Here is a 20,212-nt window from a genome sequence, read left to right on the forward strand (position 1 = left end):
TATTAGACAAGATACAGCACCCATTTATGATGAAAACCCTCACCAAAATGGGTATAGAGCGGACTGTCCTCAATATAGTTAAAGCCATCTACCACAAGCCTATAGTAATCATCCTCTTCAATGGGGAAAAACAGAGAGCCTTCCATCTAAGATCAAGGATGAGACAAGGATGCCCACTCTCTCCACTGCTGTTCAATATAGTACTAGGAGTACTTTCAATAGTGGTTAGGCAAGAAAAAGATATTAAGGGCATTCAGGTAGGAATAGAAGAAATCAAGATCTCACTATTTGCAGATGATATGATACTATACTTAAAGTACCCTAAAACCTCTACCAAGAAGCTTCTAGAAACAATAGACTTGAACAAATTGTACAAATTCAATGTGATCCCTGTAACGATACCCATGTCATTCTTCAGAGAAATGGAGCTAACACTCGGAAATTCATATGGACCAATAAGTCCCCACAAATAGCTAAAGCTATTCTTGGGGAAAAGAAAATGGGATGAATCAACCTCCCTAACTTCAAACTCTACTACAAAGCAGTAATAGTTAAAACAGCATGATACCGGAACAAAGGCAGAGTTGTAGACCAATGGAACAGCATTGAGTATACTTACATCTCCCCCGAAACATATGATCATAAAATCTTTGATAAGGGAGCAATAAATATAAAGTGTAGCAAGGAAAGCCTCTTTAACAAATTGTGCTGGCAAAACTGGAGAGCTACAAGAAAAAAAAAAATGGGCTCAGATCTCTGCCTAACACCATGTAGAAAAGTAAGATCAAAATGGATTAAATACCTCAACATCAGACGGGAATCCATGAAGTACATTGAAGACAAGGTTGGCAAAACCTTCCACGACATTGAAGCTAAGGGTAGCTTCAAAGATGTCACACCACTGGCCAAGCAAGTGAAAACAGAGATAGACAAATGGGACTATCTTAAACTAAGTAGCTTCTGCAACTCAGAAGAAACAGTGAACAAAATACAAAGACAGTCTACAGAATGCCCATTCGACATGGGGTTGATATCAAGTATATACAAAGTACTGGTCGAATTCCAGAAGAAGAAAACATCCAACCCCATCAAAAAAACTGGGCAATGAAATGAACAGAAACTTTCTCAAAAAAGAGATTCGAATGGCAAAGAGGCGCATGAGAAAATGCTCTACATCTACATCATTAATCGTCAGGGAAATGCATAGCAAAACAACAGTGAGATATCATCTCATACCACAGAGACTGGATCTCACCCAAAAGAACAAAAGCAACTGGTGTTGGAGCGGATGTGGCAAGAAAGGGACTCTCCTTTACTGCTGACTGGTTCAGCCCTTTGGAAAACAGTATGGACGATTCTCAATAAATTAGAAATTGAGCTCCCATTTGACCCAGCAATACCACTCCTGGGAATATATCCCAGAGAGGCAAAAAAGTATAGTTGAAGTGACATCCGCACTTGTTTGTTCATTGCAGCACTCTTTACAATAGCCAAAATCTGGAAAAAGCCTGAGTGCCTCTTTAACAAATTGAGTGCCCGAGAACATATGACTGGTTAAAGAAACTTGGTTGCATCTACACAATGGAGTACTATGTAGCTGTTAGAAAATATGAAGTCATGAAATTTACATACAAGTGGTACTACATGGAAAGTATCATGCTAAGTGAAATTAATCAGAAAGAGAGGGACATAGAAAGATTGCATTTGTCTGGGGGAATATAATGCAACAAAATAGGAAACTAACATCCAAAAATAGCCAAGATAAGTACCAGGAAGTTTACTCCATGGCGTGGAGGTCAGCCACACATGCTAAGGGAAAAGGCAGCTCAGATAAAGAAGGGAGCACTAAATAAAGGGTGTTGAGAAGATCCTCCCAGAATGGGAGATGCATGCTGAAAGTAGACTGCTGAAAGTAGACTAGACCAAACATGATTGCCATTCAATGTCTCTTTTGCAAACCACAGCATCCAACAGGGGAGAGAGAATAAAAGGGAATGCCCTGCCACAGTGGTGAGGTAGGATGGGGGGATAAGGGGATGGGAGGGATACTGGGATCATTAGTGGTGGAGAATGAGCACTGGTGGAGGGATAAGTACTTGACCATTGTATAAGTGAAACCCAAGCACAAAAATTTGTAAATCTTCAACTGTACCTCATGGTGTTTCACTAATAAAAATTTAAATATATATATATTCATATACAATGATGCATATTGGAGAGCACTATCATGAGGATCCTTGAAAATAATTAAAAAGTTATCAATATTGCATGTTATTAAACCTTGTTTATAAATGAATTGATGGGATATACACAGAGATATTTGGGGAGTTAATTCAATGTTCTGAAGCATATTGTTTGCACTTTGGGGGCCTGTGTTCAGTTCCAGGCTCTGCATAGTTCCTCAGATATCACCAATTTCTCCTCTTGAAATAAGCCAGGAGTAGTCCCTATGCATTGCTTGATGAGACTTTCAAACAAAAACATACACAAGACAGTAGACATTATTCAACAAATTCTGATATCTGCAGAACACTATTTCCATTTTTGTAAATGCAGAAATTTGGGGATAGATTTCTGTGTTTCATTTAAAAAATAAATATGTAAAACAAAAAATTGTGAATGCTCATTTGTTATTAATAATGGTTTCTTCATAGACTTAACACAGAATTTTTAAGAGATTAAAATATATATACTATGGCAAAATAAAAACGTGATGTAAAATAAGCAAAATGAATTTCAAGTTATATAAATAGAAAAAAAGTAAAACTGAAAAAAAACATACACAGATATAATTATTTCCTTAATTGTTGCTATTATGGTTATACTTTTAAGGAGTAGCATGTATACATTCATTTATCATATATAAATATTTGCATTATTTAAACAGTATTTTATTTTTATTTGATATACTGCTATTTAATACTAGGTTAAATATTTAATGTTAGATGCCAAATCTAAAGGTAAAATCTGAAAGTGAGTCTAACATAAATAATAATGCATAACATGCCATTAATACTCTTGTTTCAGCTCAGCTTATTTCAGGTATAGTAAAAAAATTGAAACTAAAAAGAATGACCACTTACTGTTTCATGAGATGGAAAGTGTAGGTGTTCTTTGCAATTTTTATGACGTAAGTAACCTGCAACAACGTATTCAGAGGGAAAATAGTTATTAGCAATTTCTAATTTTTTAAGAGTCAAATCTCCATTAAATTGATTTACTCGTGTTTAAACATAGAATGTGACATGTAATTAATTCTTAGTATTAAATAAATAAATGTATACATATATATAAACATACTGCTACATTTAGTCTTTGAATCGATGACTGAACCAATAATTATTAAGTTCATATTCAATCAAGGTGTTAAAGTTAATTTTAAAGTAAAGACATTAGACATTAATATTTATTAAATCCCAAAGTGAAATTGGGAAAGTGATGAAATTTGTTTTTATTAAAAATACAACACAAGGCCTCTTTTAGGATAAAATATTCATGACTGGCAAACATGCTAACTACAAAAGTCTTCATCTCCTTGTCCAGTTTATTAATGCCTCAGATTAAAAGGGTCACAACACAGTCAATTTGGGGGTCAGTACACATTAAATGAGAAGTCTCCTCACCCCAATTCCAGCTTTACACTTTGTTGAGACTCAGTTGGGTTTTCTCACCTTTACTTTCCATTTTAAACGTGATTTTATTGTGAACTTGCTATTGATTGAGGTACTATGTTTACAATATTTTTAATGATACAAAATTTTACATAATTCCAATTTACATAATCCCATGTACATAATTCTAACCCTTCACCCATCACCATTGTACCCATCTCCCTTCCCCAAGGTCCCCAGTGACTCACTTTAGATCCCTCAATTTTTTGTTTCATGATGTATTTTGATATGTAATTATATGCAAATTATATATAATGTTGAATTATGTACAACATTCAGTACCTCTCCCTTTATTATCTTGTTTGAGAATAAGTTTGCAATTTACCTTTTATCAGATGTGCCATCATCAGACAGTCAGATGCTCGAAACAAAATTCTGATCTTTATCAAAGCCAGGATTTTGCTTTTAAATCTTCTGCTTCTTTCTCTTAATCTTTCATGTACTAAATTTTTTAAATAAAAGTTTAAATAGACATCCTATCTTTCTCTGCTCCTAAAACAGAATGCTGAAATATGTGAAATGCTTTATGATTGACATTTGCTGTCATTAATGTTGGCATTGTTGTTTGGGTCATTTTTAAATCATATTGAAGATATTCCATTTTATCATAAGATACCATGTGTAACAATGTGAAATTATTTTAAATGTGTTTTTCTGAATTGTTTGATATTTTAAATATTTTTTGGTTAGCTAGTTTAATGTTTTTCTAATATTAAAACAATTCTACAGAAAGAAAACCAACTTGGTTATATAATTCATAATTATTTGATATTTTTCCTTTTAAAATAATTTGTTAAGTAAAAGTACTATAATTTAATATGTGATATAACATTTTAATAATAAATATGCATTAAGAAACCCCTTAAAGCCCCTTTCCCTGCCAAGGTTCCTTGAGGAGCACCTGGGTGGTGAAAACCCCGCGAGCCACAGGAGCGCCACATCCCGCTGAGACACTGAAGGGACCCGTTGCCCTTCATGGTGAGGCGGCTCACATTTGTGGCCTCTGCAGCTGCAGTTATTTTTCCCTCTCCCAGCATTTTAGACTCACAGTCAGCCTCCATTATCTAATTCTGAAGAGGACATCCTGGCTATCCCAATCACATTAGGCCAATAGTCCACTAGCCTATTCCAATCAAAATACTCTCCCAAAAGGCCAAAATAACAGTGAACACAAAGAATTGAACAATTGCAATGAAAAAGAACGTATCTCCTGAAGCTACACTAGCAACCACATGTAAGGCACAGAGGAGCATCTTAAAGGGAAAAAAAGAGACTGCCATCAACCGAGCCTATCTAGAATCCTTCCTTCCATGCAGCTAGAAGTGGTAACTGATAGTGAACTGGAGAGACCAACCTCCATACTAGGACAGCAACATAAAAAAACAGTGCAGATCCTCCCCCACAAGTAGTGGATGAAGAAAGGAGCCCTGAAGCCTCATCAGGAAATTCCCACAAATGTAATCTCTCAGACAAAGAATTCAGAGATGAAATGTTGAGGATGTTCAACGAACTCAAAGAAATGGTGGAGCAGATATCCAGTAAATTAAAGGAGGATATGAGAGAAACAGTGAACAGACGGCTAAGAAAATACAGGAAGAAATGAGAGCAGAAATTAGAAAGCTACAAACAGAAGTGTAAATAAAGAATTCAGTAGATGAAACAAAAAACTCAGCGGGTTCCCTAAACAATGGAAAGGCTATTGAGCTTGAAGATGAGCCACAGGAAGTTTACAGGCAACAGCAAACAATAAGAAAAGACCTCAAAGTAGCTATAAGACGAATCAGAGACCTAAGAGATGATTCTAAGAGGAACAACATTAGAATCATCGGAATACCAGAAGGACAGGAAAACAAACCCAATGAAAAAGCTACATTTAAAGAAATCATTGCTGAAAAGTTCCCAGAACTGAAAAATGCAGGCATTCAGATCCAAGGAGCCCAAAGGGTTCCGCTAAGAGAGACCCTAATAAAAAAAACTCCAAGACATATCATAGTGAGAATGATGGATGCCACAGATAGACACAAAACTGCAAGCAGCAAGGTCAAAGAAGAAAATCATATACAAAGGAGCACCTCTTAGATTTACAGCAAACCTATCAGAGGAAACCTTTCCAGCCCGAAGACAATGGTGGGATATAGTGAAAAAACTCACTGAAATGAACGCCTCACCAAGAATACTCTATCCAGCTAAACTCTCACTCAAACTCAAAGGAACGATACACTATTTTATGTATAAACAACAGCTCAGGAACTTTATAGACTAAAAACCGAACTTGTAAGAAGGACTAAAGAGGCTACTGTAAGACAAGACAAGACCCTACAAGCGCAACAAACCTCTACAGAAAGATGGCACAAAACCCCACGACAGTAATCTCTCTCAATATCAATAGTCTAAAAGCACCAGTTAACAGACACAGAGTGGCAAAGTGGCAAAATGGATTCGTAAACTGAAACCAAAATTCTGCTGCCTACAAGAAACACACCTGAACAGTTAGAGCAAACACAGTCTCAAAGTCAAAGGATAGAAAACAATGCTGCAAGCAAATAATTCCCTCAAAACAGTAGGGGTGGCCATATTAGCATATGACAACATAGATTTCAGGTTGTAAAAGATTAGAGGGCCAGTGACAGCCACTTTTTATTAATCAAGGGATATGCAGAGCAGGAAGAAATCACACTCTTAAACATATATGCACCCAATGAGAGACCAGCTAAATACTTAAAACAACGGCTAACAGATTTTAAGGAGGACATTGCTAGCAACACAATGGTAGTTGGAGTCTTCAACACTGCCTTATCACCTCTGGCTAGATCAACAACAATAAAACTCAGCAAGAAAACACTGGCTTTGAAGGAAGAAATAGAAGAGAGAGCTAATAGATCTATACAGGGCTTTACATTCCCAAAAGAAAGAATACAGATTTTTTTCAGTGCACATGGAACATTTTCCAAAATAGACCACCTGCTGGGTCACAAAACATCCCTCAATAGAATCAGGGAGACAGAAATTGTATCAACTATCTTTTCAGACCACAATGTACTGAAGATAGAAGTTAATCACACAAGAACATGGAGAACCGAATCAAACACCTAGAAATTAAACAACTCAATGTTGAACAATGAGCAGGTCAGAGTGGAAATCAAGAAAGAAATCAAAAGATACCTGGAAACAAATTAGAATGAAGACATGAGCCATCAGTATCTATGGGATGCAGTTAAAGCTGTGTTAAGGGGAAAATTTATAATTCTGCATGCATTTCTCAGGAAGGAAGAAAGGGCCCACAAAAATAACCTGACTTCACAGCTCGAGATCTTAGAAAAGGACCAACTAAAGGAGCCCAAACCAGGCAAAAGAAAAAACTAATAAAATTTAGAGCAGTAATTAATGACATGGAAACCCCCCAAAAATATGAATGATCAATAAAACCAAGAGCTGGTTCTTCGATAAAATGAACAAGATTGATAAACCACTAGTAAGACTCACAAAGAAAGAGAGAGAGAGAGAACCCTAATAAACTGAATCAGAAATGAAAATTGGGACATCACAACAGAAACCAAAGAAATTCAAAAGATCATCAGAGACTACTTTGAAAATCTGTATGCCACAAAACAAGAGAATCTAGAAGAAATGGATAAATTCTTGGATTCCTATGATCTCCAAGACTGAACCAAGAATATTTGGAATAACTGAATAGTCCTAATACTATCAAGGAAATTGAAGCTGTAATCAAAAGTCTTCCCAAAACAAAAGCTTAGGTCTAGACGGATTCACTAGTGAATACTCCAACCATTTAAAGAGGACCTATTGCCAGTTCTTCTCAAGCTTTTCTAGGAAACTGAAGACACAGTATCTCTCCCAAACAGTTTCTATGAGGCACACATATCCCCAATACCAAAAACAAACAAATAAACCACAAAAAAAGAAAACTACAGACCGATAACCCTGATGAACACAGATGCGATAAATCTCAACAAAGTATTAGCAAATAGAATTCCACAACTCATCAAAAAGAAATCAAGTGGAAAAAAGATCATACACAATCATACACATGATTGTTCACAATCATGCCTCATCAAAAAGATCATACACCATGACCAAGTTGAATTCATCCCAGGGATGAGAGGATGGTTTAACATCTGGAAATCAATCAACATAATCTATCATATCAACAAAATAAAAGATAAAAACCATATGATCATATCAATAGATGCCGAGAAAGCATTTTACAAGACCCAGCAACCATTTATGATGAAAACTCTCACCAAAATGTGTATTAAAGGAACTTTCCACAATATACTCAAAGCCATCTATTCACAAACCTATGGCAAGCATTATCCTCAATGGGGAATAACTAAAAGTCTTTCCTCTAAGATCAGGGACAAGACAAAATTCCCAGTCTCACAACTTCTCTTCATATAGTACTGGAAGTACTTGCAATAGCGGTTAAGCAAGAAAAAGATATATAGGGGCATCCAGATAGGAAAGGAAGAAATCAATCCATCATTATTTGCAGATGATATGATGCTGTATTTAGAGAACCCTAAAGCCTCTACCAAGAAGCTCCTAAAAACAATAGACTTGTACAGTAAAGTCACAGGCTACTAAATCAATACCAAAATATTCATGACTTTCCTATACACAAATAATGAGAGATAAGAAAGTCACATGAAAAAAGCAATCTTGTTCACAATCATGCCTCACAAAATGAAGTACCTCAGAATCAGCTTAACTAAGGAGGTAAAAGACCTGTACAAAGAAAAGTACAAACATTACTTCACAAAATAAAAGAGTAATACACGGAAATTGAAACATATCCCCTACTCATGGATTGGGAGAGTTAACATTGTCAAAATGGCAATACTCCCCAAAGCGTTATACAGATTCAATGTGATCCCTATAAGTTTACCCATGAAGTTCATGGGTAATGAATTGGATCAAATGAAGTGGATCAAACACTGCTGAAATTTGTATGGAACAACAACCCCCCATGAAAATCTAAAGCAATTATTAGGAAAAAGATGATGGGAGGCATCACATTTCCAAACCTCAAACTCTACTACAATATGGTAATAATTAAAACAGCATAGTACTTGAAAAGGTGGAGTCCCAGATGAATGGAACAGGGTGGAATATCCTTACACATGCCTTCAAATATATGATCATCTAATCTTTGATAAGGGAGCAAGAAATGTCAAATGGAGCTAGGAAAGCCTACTTAACAAATTGTGCTGGCAAAACTGGACCGCTACATGTCAAAAAATGGGCTCAAATCTCTGCCTAACACCATGCACAAAAGTCAGATGAAAATTGACTAAAGACTTCAACATCAGGCCAGGATCTATCAGGCACATTGAAGACAAGGTAGAAAAAAACCCTCCATAACATTGAAGCTAAAGGTATCTGGCACTGACCAAGCCAGTGGAGACAGAGATGAATAAATAGGACTATCTTAAACTGAGAAGCTTCTGTACCTCAAAGGAAACAGTGACCAGAATACAAAGACAATCTACAGAATGGGAAAGGATATTCACCCAAAACCCATCTGTTAGGGGGTTGTTATGAAGGATATACAAGGCACTGATTGAACTCAATAAGAAGAAAATATCCAACTTCATCCAGAAAATGGGGTGATGAAATAAACAGAAAATTTCTCAAAGAAGAAATCCAAATGACCAAAAGGAACATGAAAAAATACGCTTTATCGCTAATATTTAGGGAGATGCAGATCAAAACAACAATGAGATATCATCTCACACCACAGAGACTGGCCCACATCCAAAAGAACAAAAGCAACTGGTATTGGGATGGATGTGGGGAGAAAGGGACTCTTCTTCACTGTTGGTAAGAATGCCAACTGGTTCAGCCATTTTGGAAAACAGTATGGACACTTTTCATAAAATTAGAAATTGAGGTCCCATTTGACCCAGTAATACCACTTCTTGGAATATGTTCCATAGATGCAAAATGTATATTAGAAATTGCAGTACTGTTTACCATAGCCAAAATCTGGAAAAAACCCAAGTGCCCAAGAACAGATGACTGGTTAAAGAAACGTTGGTATATCTACACAATGGAATACTATGCAACTGTTAGAAAACATGAAACCATGATATTTGCATATAAGTGGATCAACATGGAAAGTATCATGTTAAGTGAAATGAGTCAGAAAGAAAGGAGCAAACAGAAAGATTGCGCTCATTTGTGGAATATAAAGTAACAAGTACAGGGGCTGGAGGAATAGCCAGTGGGGAGGGTATTTGCCTTGCATGCGGCCGACCCGGGTTTGATCCCCAGAATCCCATAGGGTTCCCCAAGCACTGCCAGGAGTGATTCCTGAGTGCAGAGGCAGGAATAATCCCTGTGCATCGTCAGGTGTGACCCAAAAAGCATAAATAAATAAATTAATTAATTAATAATAAAATCGGGTTTTTAAATAAATAAATAAAGAAGTACATCTACACAATGGAATATTATACAGCTGGGACACTCACAACCAATAATTGAAGAGATAAGTATCAGGAGGTTTGCTCCACAGCTTGGAAGCCAGCCTCACATGCTGTAAGAAAAGGCACCTCAGATAGAAAAGGGACCACCAAAGAGCCTGCTCAGGTTGGGAGATGCATGCTGAAAATAGACTACAGACCAAACATGATGATCATTCAATACCTGCATTTCAGACCACAACACTCTATAGGAGAGAGAGTAAAAGGAAATGGGCCTGCCACAGAGCCAGGAGAGGAGGGGTAGGGAGGGCGATGGGGGAGATGGGAAGGATACTGGGGTCGTTGGGTGGTGAAGAACAGGCACTGGTGGGTACTCAATCATTGTATGACTGAATGTAAGCATGAAAGTTTGTAAGTCTGTAACTGTACCTCATGATTCATTAAAAAACAAAATATTTAATTAAAATAATAAATTAATTAAAAATAAATATGCATTAATTTCACAATGAAATTAAATTAAGTGAAAGATTATGTTGAACATATTGTCTGGAAAACATTTATCTCTCATTGAATATTATCCAATACTCTGAGAACATCTTATTAAAAAAGTTTTATGGCAATTGTTTAAGTTTCAAACTCACACATTTTCATAATTTTAAATTGTAGTCTATTTTCAGATATTGTGATTCTTCCTGAGTCAAAAAACTCATGGAAAAACATTGACACTATCAATATTTCTCAATAAATATCAAACACACAGTAATATATTTAATAAAACTTAACTACTGCCTTCTTGTGTTCTACACATGCTAAATAAAGCTATGAGAACTGATGGTACGTTATAACTTCTCTTTCTATGTTAATCATGTATTTGATTTTGTTAAATAATATGGCTTTTCTTAAAATAAAGCAGGGATTAGATAGTTTAGGTATCCAATTATTATTGTGAATTATCATTTGTATTGAGTTTTATATATAATTATTTGCTAAATATACATACATGTATTTATAAAAGTTGATATATAAAAGCAATTTTTTATAAAATTATTTAAGTGACTGAATAAAAAACTTTAAAAATATTTTACCATAAAATTAAAAAACATAATATGTTCTGTAGGACATCTCTATGTCAACTACAAAACAGCAGAAGAGAAACCTAAATAAATGGAAAGTATATAATAATTTTATTTTAAAATATAAATAATGATACTTGTGTTCCAATTATTTTTGATGTGTAGGTTAAATAAAATCTAATCATTTTTAGGATAATTTTTGAGTTTTACATATGTGTATCCGCTCCATTAACACATTCTCAAGTTAAAAACTATAACCATATTACGTTGATTTTTATAATGAGGTAATGGTTGTAAGATGGCATATATTTTAGGAATAATTTCATACTTCTTTGAAATATGTTACCACACTACAGCTACCAACAAAGCACCTATACATCTCTAACAGTTCACTGGACTTATTCCTTGCTCAGTTCCCTTCTTTGCTGACTTTGGTAACTTCACTTCTTCAGAGATCCCTTGATTTTCTTGTCAATATCCCCATACAAGTGATGCCATTCATAAATTTTCTCCTTCAAATTCCTTTACTCAACCTGATCCTCTCCTGTTTCACTAATATTGCACAAGGCAATACTTCATCCTGAGAAACTATGCATGTAAGAAAGGTCAATCCAGTGATCACAGGACAGTACTTTTCCTTGGATAATCAATAATTCTTTGAAAATTACTTTGAAAAGATGGGTTTAAGATGCAAAAAGAAAATAGTGAGATTTTAAAATAGAGACCTGGAAACCTTATCAGAATTGCTTTACAAAGAAGGGAACTGACTTCCAACATTCCAAGAAGCCAGAGAAATGAAAATATTCTGCTTGAAGGAAGCATTGATAAGTAAATTTCTCATTAATCACATTGATTCCTCTACCTCAACATATTATTTTCACCCCTTCATCTGACCATTTTCTCATTCTTCTCCTTCTCTATGTAAAATAAAACTGAAAAAAGCAAAATAAAGCAAAATAAAACTGAACTTGTCATTCTTTGGGCACACTAGTTGGGTTTATATAAAACTGGGATCCAAAGTTACACTTCCATAATCTTAAATAAAATCCTTTACCTTATCAATAGTGTGTTGTTTTGTCAGATTAACAAAACTATTGAGATGAGCACCCAGGATGCATTTTAAATTAATCAGTCTAAAATTTAATAAACTTTGATGTTAGAGTAATATGAGATATGCAACTATGAAGAATAAGGTACTTTAGTAAAGGAGTAAATTGTAGCATTATAAATCAAAGCAAAGTACATTTATGCAAGCTCATTAAAATGTATAAGTCTCTAAATATCCATTTAGTTCAAATTTCCTACATTGAAACTAAGGTGTGAAACAACTTTATGCTATTTAGAATTAGTTTTACAAAATTAAGTAGGCTCCCTTATTTATAAAAGTTACATCCCAGGACCTCCAAAAGATAAATGTACTTGCAGATAGTATATGTATATACTATTCTGTCCTATACTACTACATATGATGACTTAATTTATAAATTTGGCAAAATTTATTGATAGAATAGTGATAAAATAACAAGTTAATAGTAATAAAATAACAATAAGTCTCACAATGGAGACATTACTGGGCCTGCTCGAGCAAATTGAAGAACAATGGGAGGACAGTGTTAGTGTTAGTGATAAAATAGAACACGGATAGTATATATATGACAAAAGTTATGTAAATGGACACTCTTATGCTCCCCAGAAACAACTAATATTTTGAGGCATGGTTAACTATTGGTAACAATAATCATAGAAATAAATTAACAAATAACATGAGTAGTACAGATACATGACAACTATATACGTTTTACTAAGAGTAAAATAACATTAATTTTTGCAGTTTAGTATATACATGTATCAAAAAAGACAAAATTTTTGTATATTGCCAATTAATATGTAGAAGGCAAATATTAGCATGGTGGCATTTATAAGATGTATTTAAATATATACATTTTCTATAAAAATTCTGGGAGACTATCATCTTTTGTGATGGAAACTTAAGATTTTCTTTTAAATTTTTAGTTTTAATATAAATTTCATGTTTACACTTTACTAGAGAAAAATTCAATGCTTTCCTTCAAACAAACAGTAAATCAGAACATAACACAAATGTAGCAAAAGAATGTGCATGACTTATTTCAAACAATATACTTAGAATAAGAAATACGATATTTTTAACTGATTTCTTAATTACTTGAGTTTCTGACATATCGTGGTTACGGATATCTGTTTCAATCTTCTTCGGTACTATAATTTGTAGAAATGATGTTTCAGAATCTGCAGTGAGCAAAATGTGAGTGAGCATTTCCTAGTATATAAAAGCATCTTTAGTCTTCACTAAAGATGTATCACATATCATATGTCATATCGCATATCACTCTGAACACACACACACACACACACACACACACACACACACACACAAGGGGAGAGGATAATGAAAAAAATCAGACTTAGCCGGATCGCCCTGACACACTCTCCGGCCTCAGCCCTGAATTAGCAAAGAGGCAAGAAGCCTCTGGAACCCATCAGTGCATTTCCCCCCAAACACAGGGCTCCTCTCCAGTCATTGCAGGACAGGTGGAGGGCTGCTTATCCCAGGCTGAATCTGGTTCTCCACCCACCATGCCCCTCAACAGGATGCTGGCGTTTGGCGGGACTGGACACTCCTGAGCGGGTGGCAGCTGGCCTGGGTGTCTAGCCCAAGAAAGTTGTTACGCATAGGGGCAATGGGACCCCTATCCCCCTGTAGTGTAGGATCTTTCGCTTACTCTGGTTCCCAGAGACCAGCCCACCCAGGCTTGAGACGATCAGCAAGAGAGACAGCATTTCGTGGGCTGCAGCAAGGTGATGTCTGTTAGAACTGCTTAACGGCCACAGCTCAGCTCGTGGGCTCCTGGTCCAAGATGTAGGGTTGATGAAGGAAGGGGCCAGGGGAGAGCTGGATTTAGGGTAATCTTCGCTACCATAGTAGTTATTCCCATCGCGGCAGTCCCACGTGCCAGAATTTGCAGTATCAGGGAGGCCGGATTGCAGTGCACGGAAATATACAGAAGCTGGCGCAGCGCAGACGAATTTGAGTTTCTCAAATTGAGCATTTAAATTTTATTCATAACGGTTATCAAAGTGGTTATAAAGCTGAATTTCTCCTCTGGATATAGGTCATTTATTACTGAAGTTCTTGGTAATATTAAGAATTCAAGCCATAGGATTGTTATAATGATTGAATTAATGTATGAAGCTAAAACAAAATATGAATTCAAAATAAGTATAGTTGCAATCAATTTTGCTTTAACTGCATCTAGCTCCAGCTCATAACAGCGTTTATTTGTTAAAGAAAAATATATACATTTTAATTCCCATGATAAATTTATAATTTTTATACCAGGCAAAAAATCATAAACAATTACATGAAGAAAATTGTTTTCACATTCAATAATGCTTTTAGTTTAATTTACTTTGTTAGGATCTGTGACTAAGAAGAGTAAAGATTTTGTTTGTTTTTTTATATTGCTGTAGTTTGGTAATATGTCACCATTTTATGCTCTTGATGCAACATTTTAGCACCTTACCACCACAAAAGTGCTCAATACACTCCACCAATGTCCTTATGTCCTAGAAAATCTCTTTTTTTGGTACCTTGCTCAGTTATTTCTTGTCCCTGACCAAAGTTCTGTTTCTCAACATTATATATCATAGATGAGTGAAATCATCCAGTGTTTGTCCTTATTTGACTAAACAAAGATTTAAAATGAGCTTTCCCCTTAAAAATAAGAGTTCACGTGGTAAGGCAAAGCAATTGACTTGAAAAAAGTTTTTACTGTAAGACTTAGTATGAAGTTTTTGAGAAGGTTGTTTTCACCTTTGCAGAAACTGTATTACCAGTTAATGTTTTTGTCCAAATAATATAAATGATTGTATTCTTTACATGCAATACTTAGACACAAGATAATGAGTATTTTATAGAATCAAAATAAGAATATAATTTTCTTTTCTTCTTTTTTTCTTTTTTTTTTTTTTTTAGTTTTGAGGCCACTGCCAGTGCTGCTGTTCATGGCTCTCTACTCAAGGATTATTGCTGACAAGGCTCAGGGGACTGTATGAGGAACCTGGGATCAAAACCAGGTATACCACATGCAAGACAAGCACCCTACTATGTGTACTATTGCTAAGGCTGAAAATATGTTTTTTCATAATTTTTAAATTTAATTTTAAATTTTAAATTTAAATTTAAGAGTCTGTCAAAATATTTCTAAAGTAATAAATGATTTCCAGAAGAAAATTTAATCTCAATGTAGATTATTCTGAATATTTTTAATGTATAGCTAAATCATTTAAGTATTCTTATGTATGTTGTATACTGTTTTTATTTAATTTATTTTAATATTTTATAAACTTTAAAATTAGCATGTTATCCTTTATTGCCTACTTGATGGAAATTATAAGAATTTAATATATTAGGATGAAATTCTCTTTCAGTAAAATATCTTCTTAATTATTATAGTTTCATTAAAAACTATGTCATAACTAATTCATCTCACTAGATGTATAAGAAGTATTGGATCACTTAGCATTATATTAAAGACTTCTGTTATTTATTTATAAGGCCTGGAGTGATAGCATAGTCATAGGGCATTTGCCTTGCACACAGCCGGCTTGGCAGAGCCAGGTTCAATTCCTCCACCCCTCTGGAAAGCCCAGCAAGCTACGAGAGTATCTCGCCCACACAGCAAAGTCTGGCAAAATACCCATGACATATTCGATATGCCAAACACAGTAACAAGAAATCTCACAATGGAGACATTACTGGGCCTGCTCGAGCAAATCAATGAACAATGGGAGGACAGTGCTACTACAATGCTACAAATAAAAAATGCTTTTTTATTTATAAAAAAGGAAAAATATATGTCTTTTAAAACAACTATTTGTGTGGTTGGTATTGACATCTAATTTCAAATTAATATGGATATGGATATGAAATAATTTTTATTTAATGTCCATTAATTTTACATGTTTGCTACAAGAATTACACCAGGCAAATGTTAAAATATATTTGATATGTTTCCAAGTATACATAAACTAGCATAAATTTAGACAAGCAAATTAAGTGCCAAGAAAGATGCAAAAAGTATTTGTTGGATGAATATCCTGTAATTATGTACTGTTTTCTCTATGAATATCAAGCGAATTAAAAACAGAAACACCATGAATTAATAACCTTATTAACATTCATGGATGATAGCATCTTAGAATATTATTCTAATGGTAAATAAAATCAACGAATAATTTTAAGGAAAAAAATGAATAATATACCTTAGTATAAGAATGACATAGTATGACATGGTAACGTGGAAATAAGAACTGGAAATAGTGTATAATAAAGGATAATTGCCCACAGATTAAATTAGACATGCCAATACTTCCAGGGATAGAAAGTGTAATGAAAAACAAAAGTATTAAATGCATATGAATTTTATTTAGGAGGAATAATAGGTTTTTGACTAATATCAAAGGGATTTTGATGAAATTATTAAGATAACTCAAGTTGTCAAAAAAGTATCAATTTTAGGAGAAGAGAATTTATTAGGGAGTAGTAATTACCTCAGTTAACGTTAAATTGGATTGAAAGTGCTTGTTAGACAAAATGTATAGATATTAGATGAAAAAGCTACATATCTAAAACTGTGTTAAGGAGAAAATTTATAGCTCTGCAAGCATTTCTCAGGAAGGAAGAAAGGGCCTGCATAAACAACTTGACTTCACAGCTCAAGATCTTAGAAAAGGACCAACAAAAGGATCCCAAATCAGGCAGAAGGAAAGAGATCATAAAACTTAGAGCAGAAATCAACGAAATGGAAAGCCAAAAAACAATCTGAAAGATCAATGAAATCAAGAGCTGGTTCTTCGAGAAAATAAACAAGATAGATAAACCACCAGCAAAACTAACAAAGAAAGAGAGAACCCTAATAAACCGAATAAGAAATGAGAAGGGGGATATCACAACAGAAATCAAAGAAATTGAAGAGATCATCAGATACTACTTTGAAAGTCTTTATATCATGAAACAAGAGAACCTAGAAGAAATGGATAAATTCCTGGATTCTTATAATCTCCCAAGGCTGACTCAAGAAGATCTAGAATACCTCAATAGTCCTGTTAACATCAAGGAAATTGAAACTGCAATCAAAGGCTTCCCAAAATAAAAGCCCAAATTCAGATTGATTCATTAGTGAATTTTTCCAAACATTTAAAGAGAACCTATTGCCAGTTCTTCTCAAACTTTTCCAGGAATTTGAAGAAACAGAAACCCTCCCAAAGAGTTTCTATGAAGTCCAAAGAAAACAAAGACAACACAAGAAAAGAAAACTAGAAGCAGATATCCCAGATGAACACAGATGCGAAGATTCTCAACAAAATACTGGGAAATAGAATTCAACAACTCTTCAAAAGTATGACCAAGTGGGATTCATCCTGGGGATGCAAGGATGGTTTAACATTTGGAAATCAATCAACATAATCCATCATATCAACAAAAGAAAAGATAAAATCCATATGATCATATCAATTGATGCAGGGAAAGCATTAGACAAGATCCAGAACCTGTTTATGATGAAAAACCCTCGCCAAAATGGGTATAGAAGGAATTTTCCTCAATATAGTTAAAGCCATCTATGGCAAGCATAATCCTCAGTGGGGAAAAACTGAGAGCACTTCCCTCTAAGATCAGGGACAAGTCAAGGGTGCCCACTCTCTCCACTGCTGTTCAATATAGTCCTGGAAGTACTTGCAATAGCAGTTAGGCAAGAAAAGGATATTAAGGGCATTCAGGTAGGAAAGAAATAAATCAAGCTCTCACTCTCCGCAGATGATATGATACTATATTTAGAGAACCCTAAAACCTCTACCAAGAAAGACCTAGAAATAATAGACTTGTATAGTAGAGTTGCAGGGTATAAAGTCAATACCCCAAAGCCCATGGCTTTCTATACACAAATAATTAGAGAAGAAAGTGACATGAATAAAACAATCCTGTTCACAATTGTGCCCCCAAAAATTAAGTAACTAGGAATCAGCTTAACTAAGAACGTAAAAGACCTGTACAAAGAAAACTACAAAAGGCTACATTAGGAAATAAAAGAGGACACGGGGAAATGGAAAGATATTCCCTCTTCATGGATCGGGAGAATTAACCTTGTTGAATTATTATTAAATTTAATAAATTTAATAATAATTTGGGCTGGAGCAATAGCACAGCAGTAGGGTATTTGCTTTGCACGCAGCCAACATGACCAACCAGAGTTCGATTCCTCCACCCCTCTCGGAGAGCCCGGCAAGCTACCAAGAGTATCTCGCCCACGCAGCAAAGACTGGCAAGCTACCTGTGATGTATTCTATATGCCAAACACAGTAATAAGTCTGATAATGTTGCTGGGCCCACTCGAGCAAATCAATGAACAATGGGAGGACCGTGAATAATAATGTAATAAAATAAATTATACACGGTCCTCCAGTTGTTTATCGATTTGCTTGAGCGGGCCCAGTAACATCTCCACCATGAGACTTGTTGTTACTGTGTTTGGCATATCGAATACGTCACAGGTAGCCTGCCAGGCTCTGCCGTGCGGGCGAGATACTCTAGGTAGCTTGCTGGGCTCTCCAAGAGGGGCGGAGGAATTGAACTCAGGTCGGCCCTCTTGGCCACTTGTAAGGCAAATGCCCTGCCACTGTGCTATCGCTCCAGCCCAAAATAAATAATAAAATAATTAAAATTAAGTAAATTAAATTTAACAAATTAAAATTGTTAAATGTTATGGCTTAAAAAAATGGGCTCAGATCTCTACCTAATACCATGTACAAAAGTAAGATCAAAATGGATTAAAGACCTCAACATCAGACTGGAATCCATAAGGTACCTTGAAGACAAGGTTGGAAAAACCCTCCAAGACATTGTAGCTAATGCTATCTTCAAAGATGTCACGCCACTGACCAAACAAGTGAAAACAGAGATAGACAAATGGAACTATCTTAAACCAAAAAGCTTCTGCAACTCAAAAGAAACTTCACTTGATCACTTGATATCCCATTACTCATCGATTTGCTTGAGCGGGTGCCTGTAACATCTCCGTTCATTCCTGTTGTGTGCTAGCATAGCCCAATGGCATCTGCTTGTTCTAGGAACATGAAGAGCCTCAAACCGATCATTCAGGGTCTTGACAAAGAAGTCTGACCATCTTGTAGGTGGGCGACCACACAATCGTTTGGATCCAGTCAGTAATGGCTCTAGTCCAGCAGTTGTCTCCAAATATCGTTATGTGTCCATCCAATCAGATTTTCAATGCATTGGCAAATGAGACAGTGTCCCTGATTCTTGAGCGTTGACAGAGATCGGAACTCCAGATTTTTTCTCTCATTTGAGTGAATCGTGAAACTCCAAGCATAGCTCTTTCGATTCATCTTTGAGAGATCCAAATAGTGTTCTTATCCTGTTTTCGTAGGGCCCAGGTCTCTGAGGCATATGTTAATGCAGGAAGAACAGTGGAATTGAAGAGATGTGCTCAAAGCTGGAGGTTCTTCGTCCTCTTAGTTATTTCTTCAACACTCTTGAAGGTGTTCCAAGCTGCTCTCTTCCTCCTGCACAACTCAGGTGCCAGGTCATTTGTCATGTTGACTTCTAGACCTAGGTACACATAACTGTTGCATTCAGAGATGGTCATTCTGTTGAGAGCTAATGGAACGTTAGGAACAAGACTTTTACCTAGGTAGAACCCTCTCATAAAAAAAGATTGGAAAAACCCTATAAAAGCCACCTAAACAAAGGAAGGGCACACATATGCTGCTCCAGCCCATGTGCGGTTTGTCCCCACGTGGTCAAGCACATGAGTCACCTGCATCTCCCCTCTTGAGATGTGCACCTTCATGCTTCATATCTAATGATGGGGTGCTTATAGAAGCTCTCTCTGCCCTTGGGGAAGCCTGCGTTCTCACTCGAGCACATTACTCTTTCTTATGTACTTTCCTTCCCTCCTCACCTTCA

At 35.5% G+C, this 20,212-nt stretch overlaps 1 protein-coding gene across 1 annotated transcript in view; it reads right to left on the reverse strand.

The window, feature by feature from the left end:
• LOC130026000 (A disintegrin and metallopeptidase domain 3-like) overlaps window positions 1–20,212 on the reverse strand; it is a 110,880-nt gene that overhangs the window by 73,394 nt on the left and 17,274 nt on the right. The window contains exons 2-4 of the mRNA XM_056116658.1: window positions 13,950–14,234; window positions 13,373–13,455; window positions 3,084–3,139 (exon numbers count right to left, since the gene is read on the reverse strand). Coding sequence (XP_055972633.1) covers window positions 3,084–3,139; window positions 13,373–13,455; window positions 13,950–14,234 — 424 coding nt within the window. The remainder of the gene's footprint in view (window positions 1–3,083; window positions 3,140–13,372; window positions 13,456–13,949; window positions 14,235–20,212) is intronic.

Source organism: Sorex fumeus, unplaced genomic scaffold, assembly GCF_029834395.1.
Source record: "Sorex fumeus unplaced genomic scaffold, SorFum_2.1 ptg000033l, whole genome shotgun sequence".
In the NCBI taxonomy this organism is placed as follows: Eukaryota; Metazoa; Chordata; class Mammalia; order Eulipotyphla; family Soricidae; genus Sorex; species Sorex fumeus.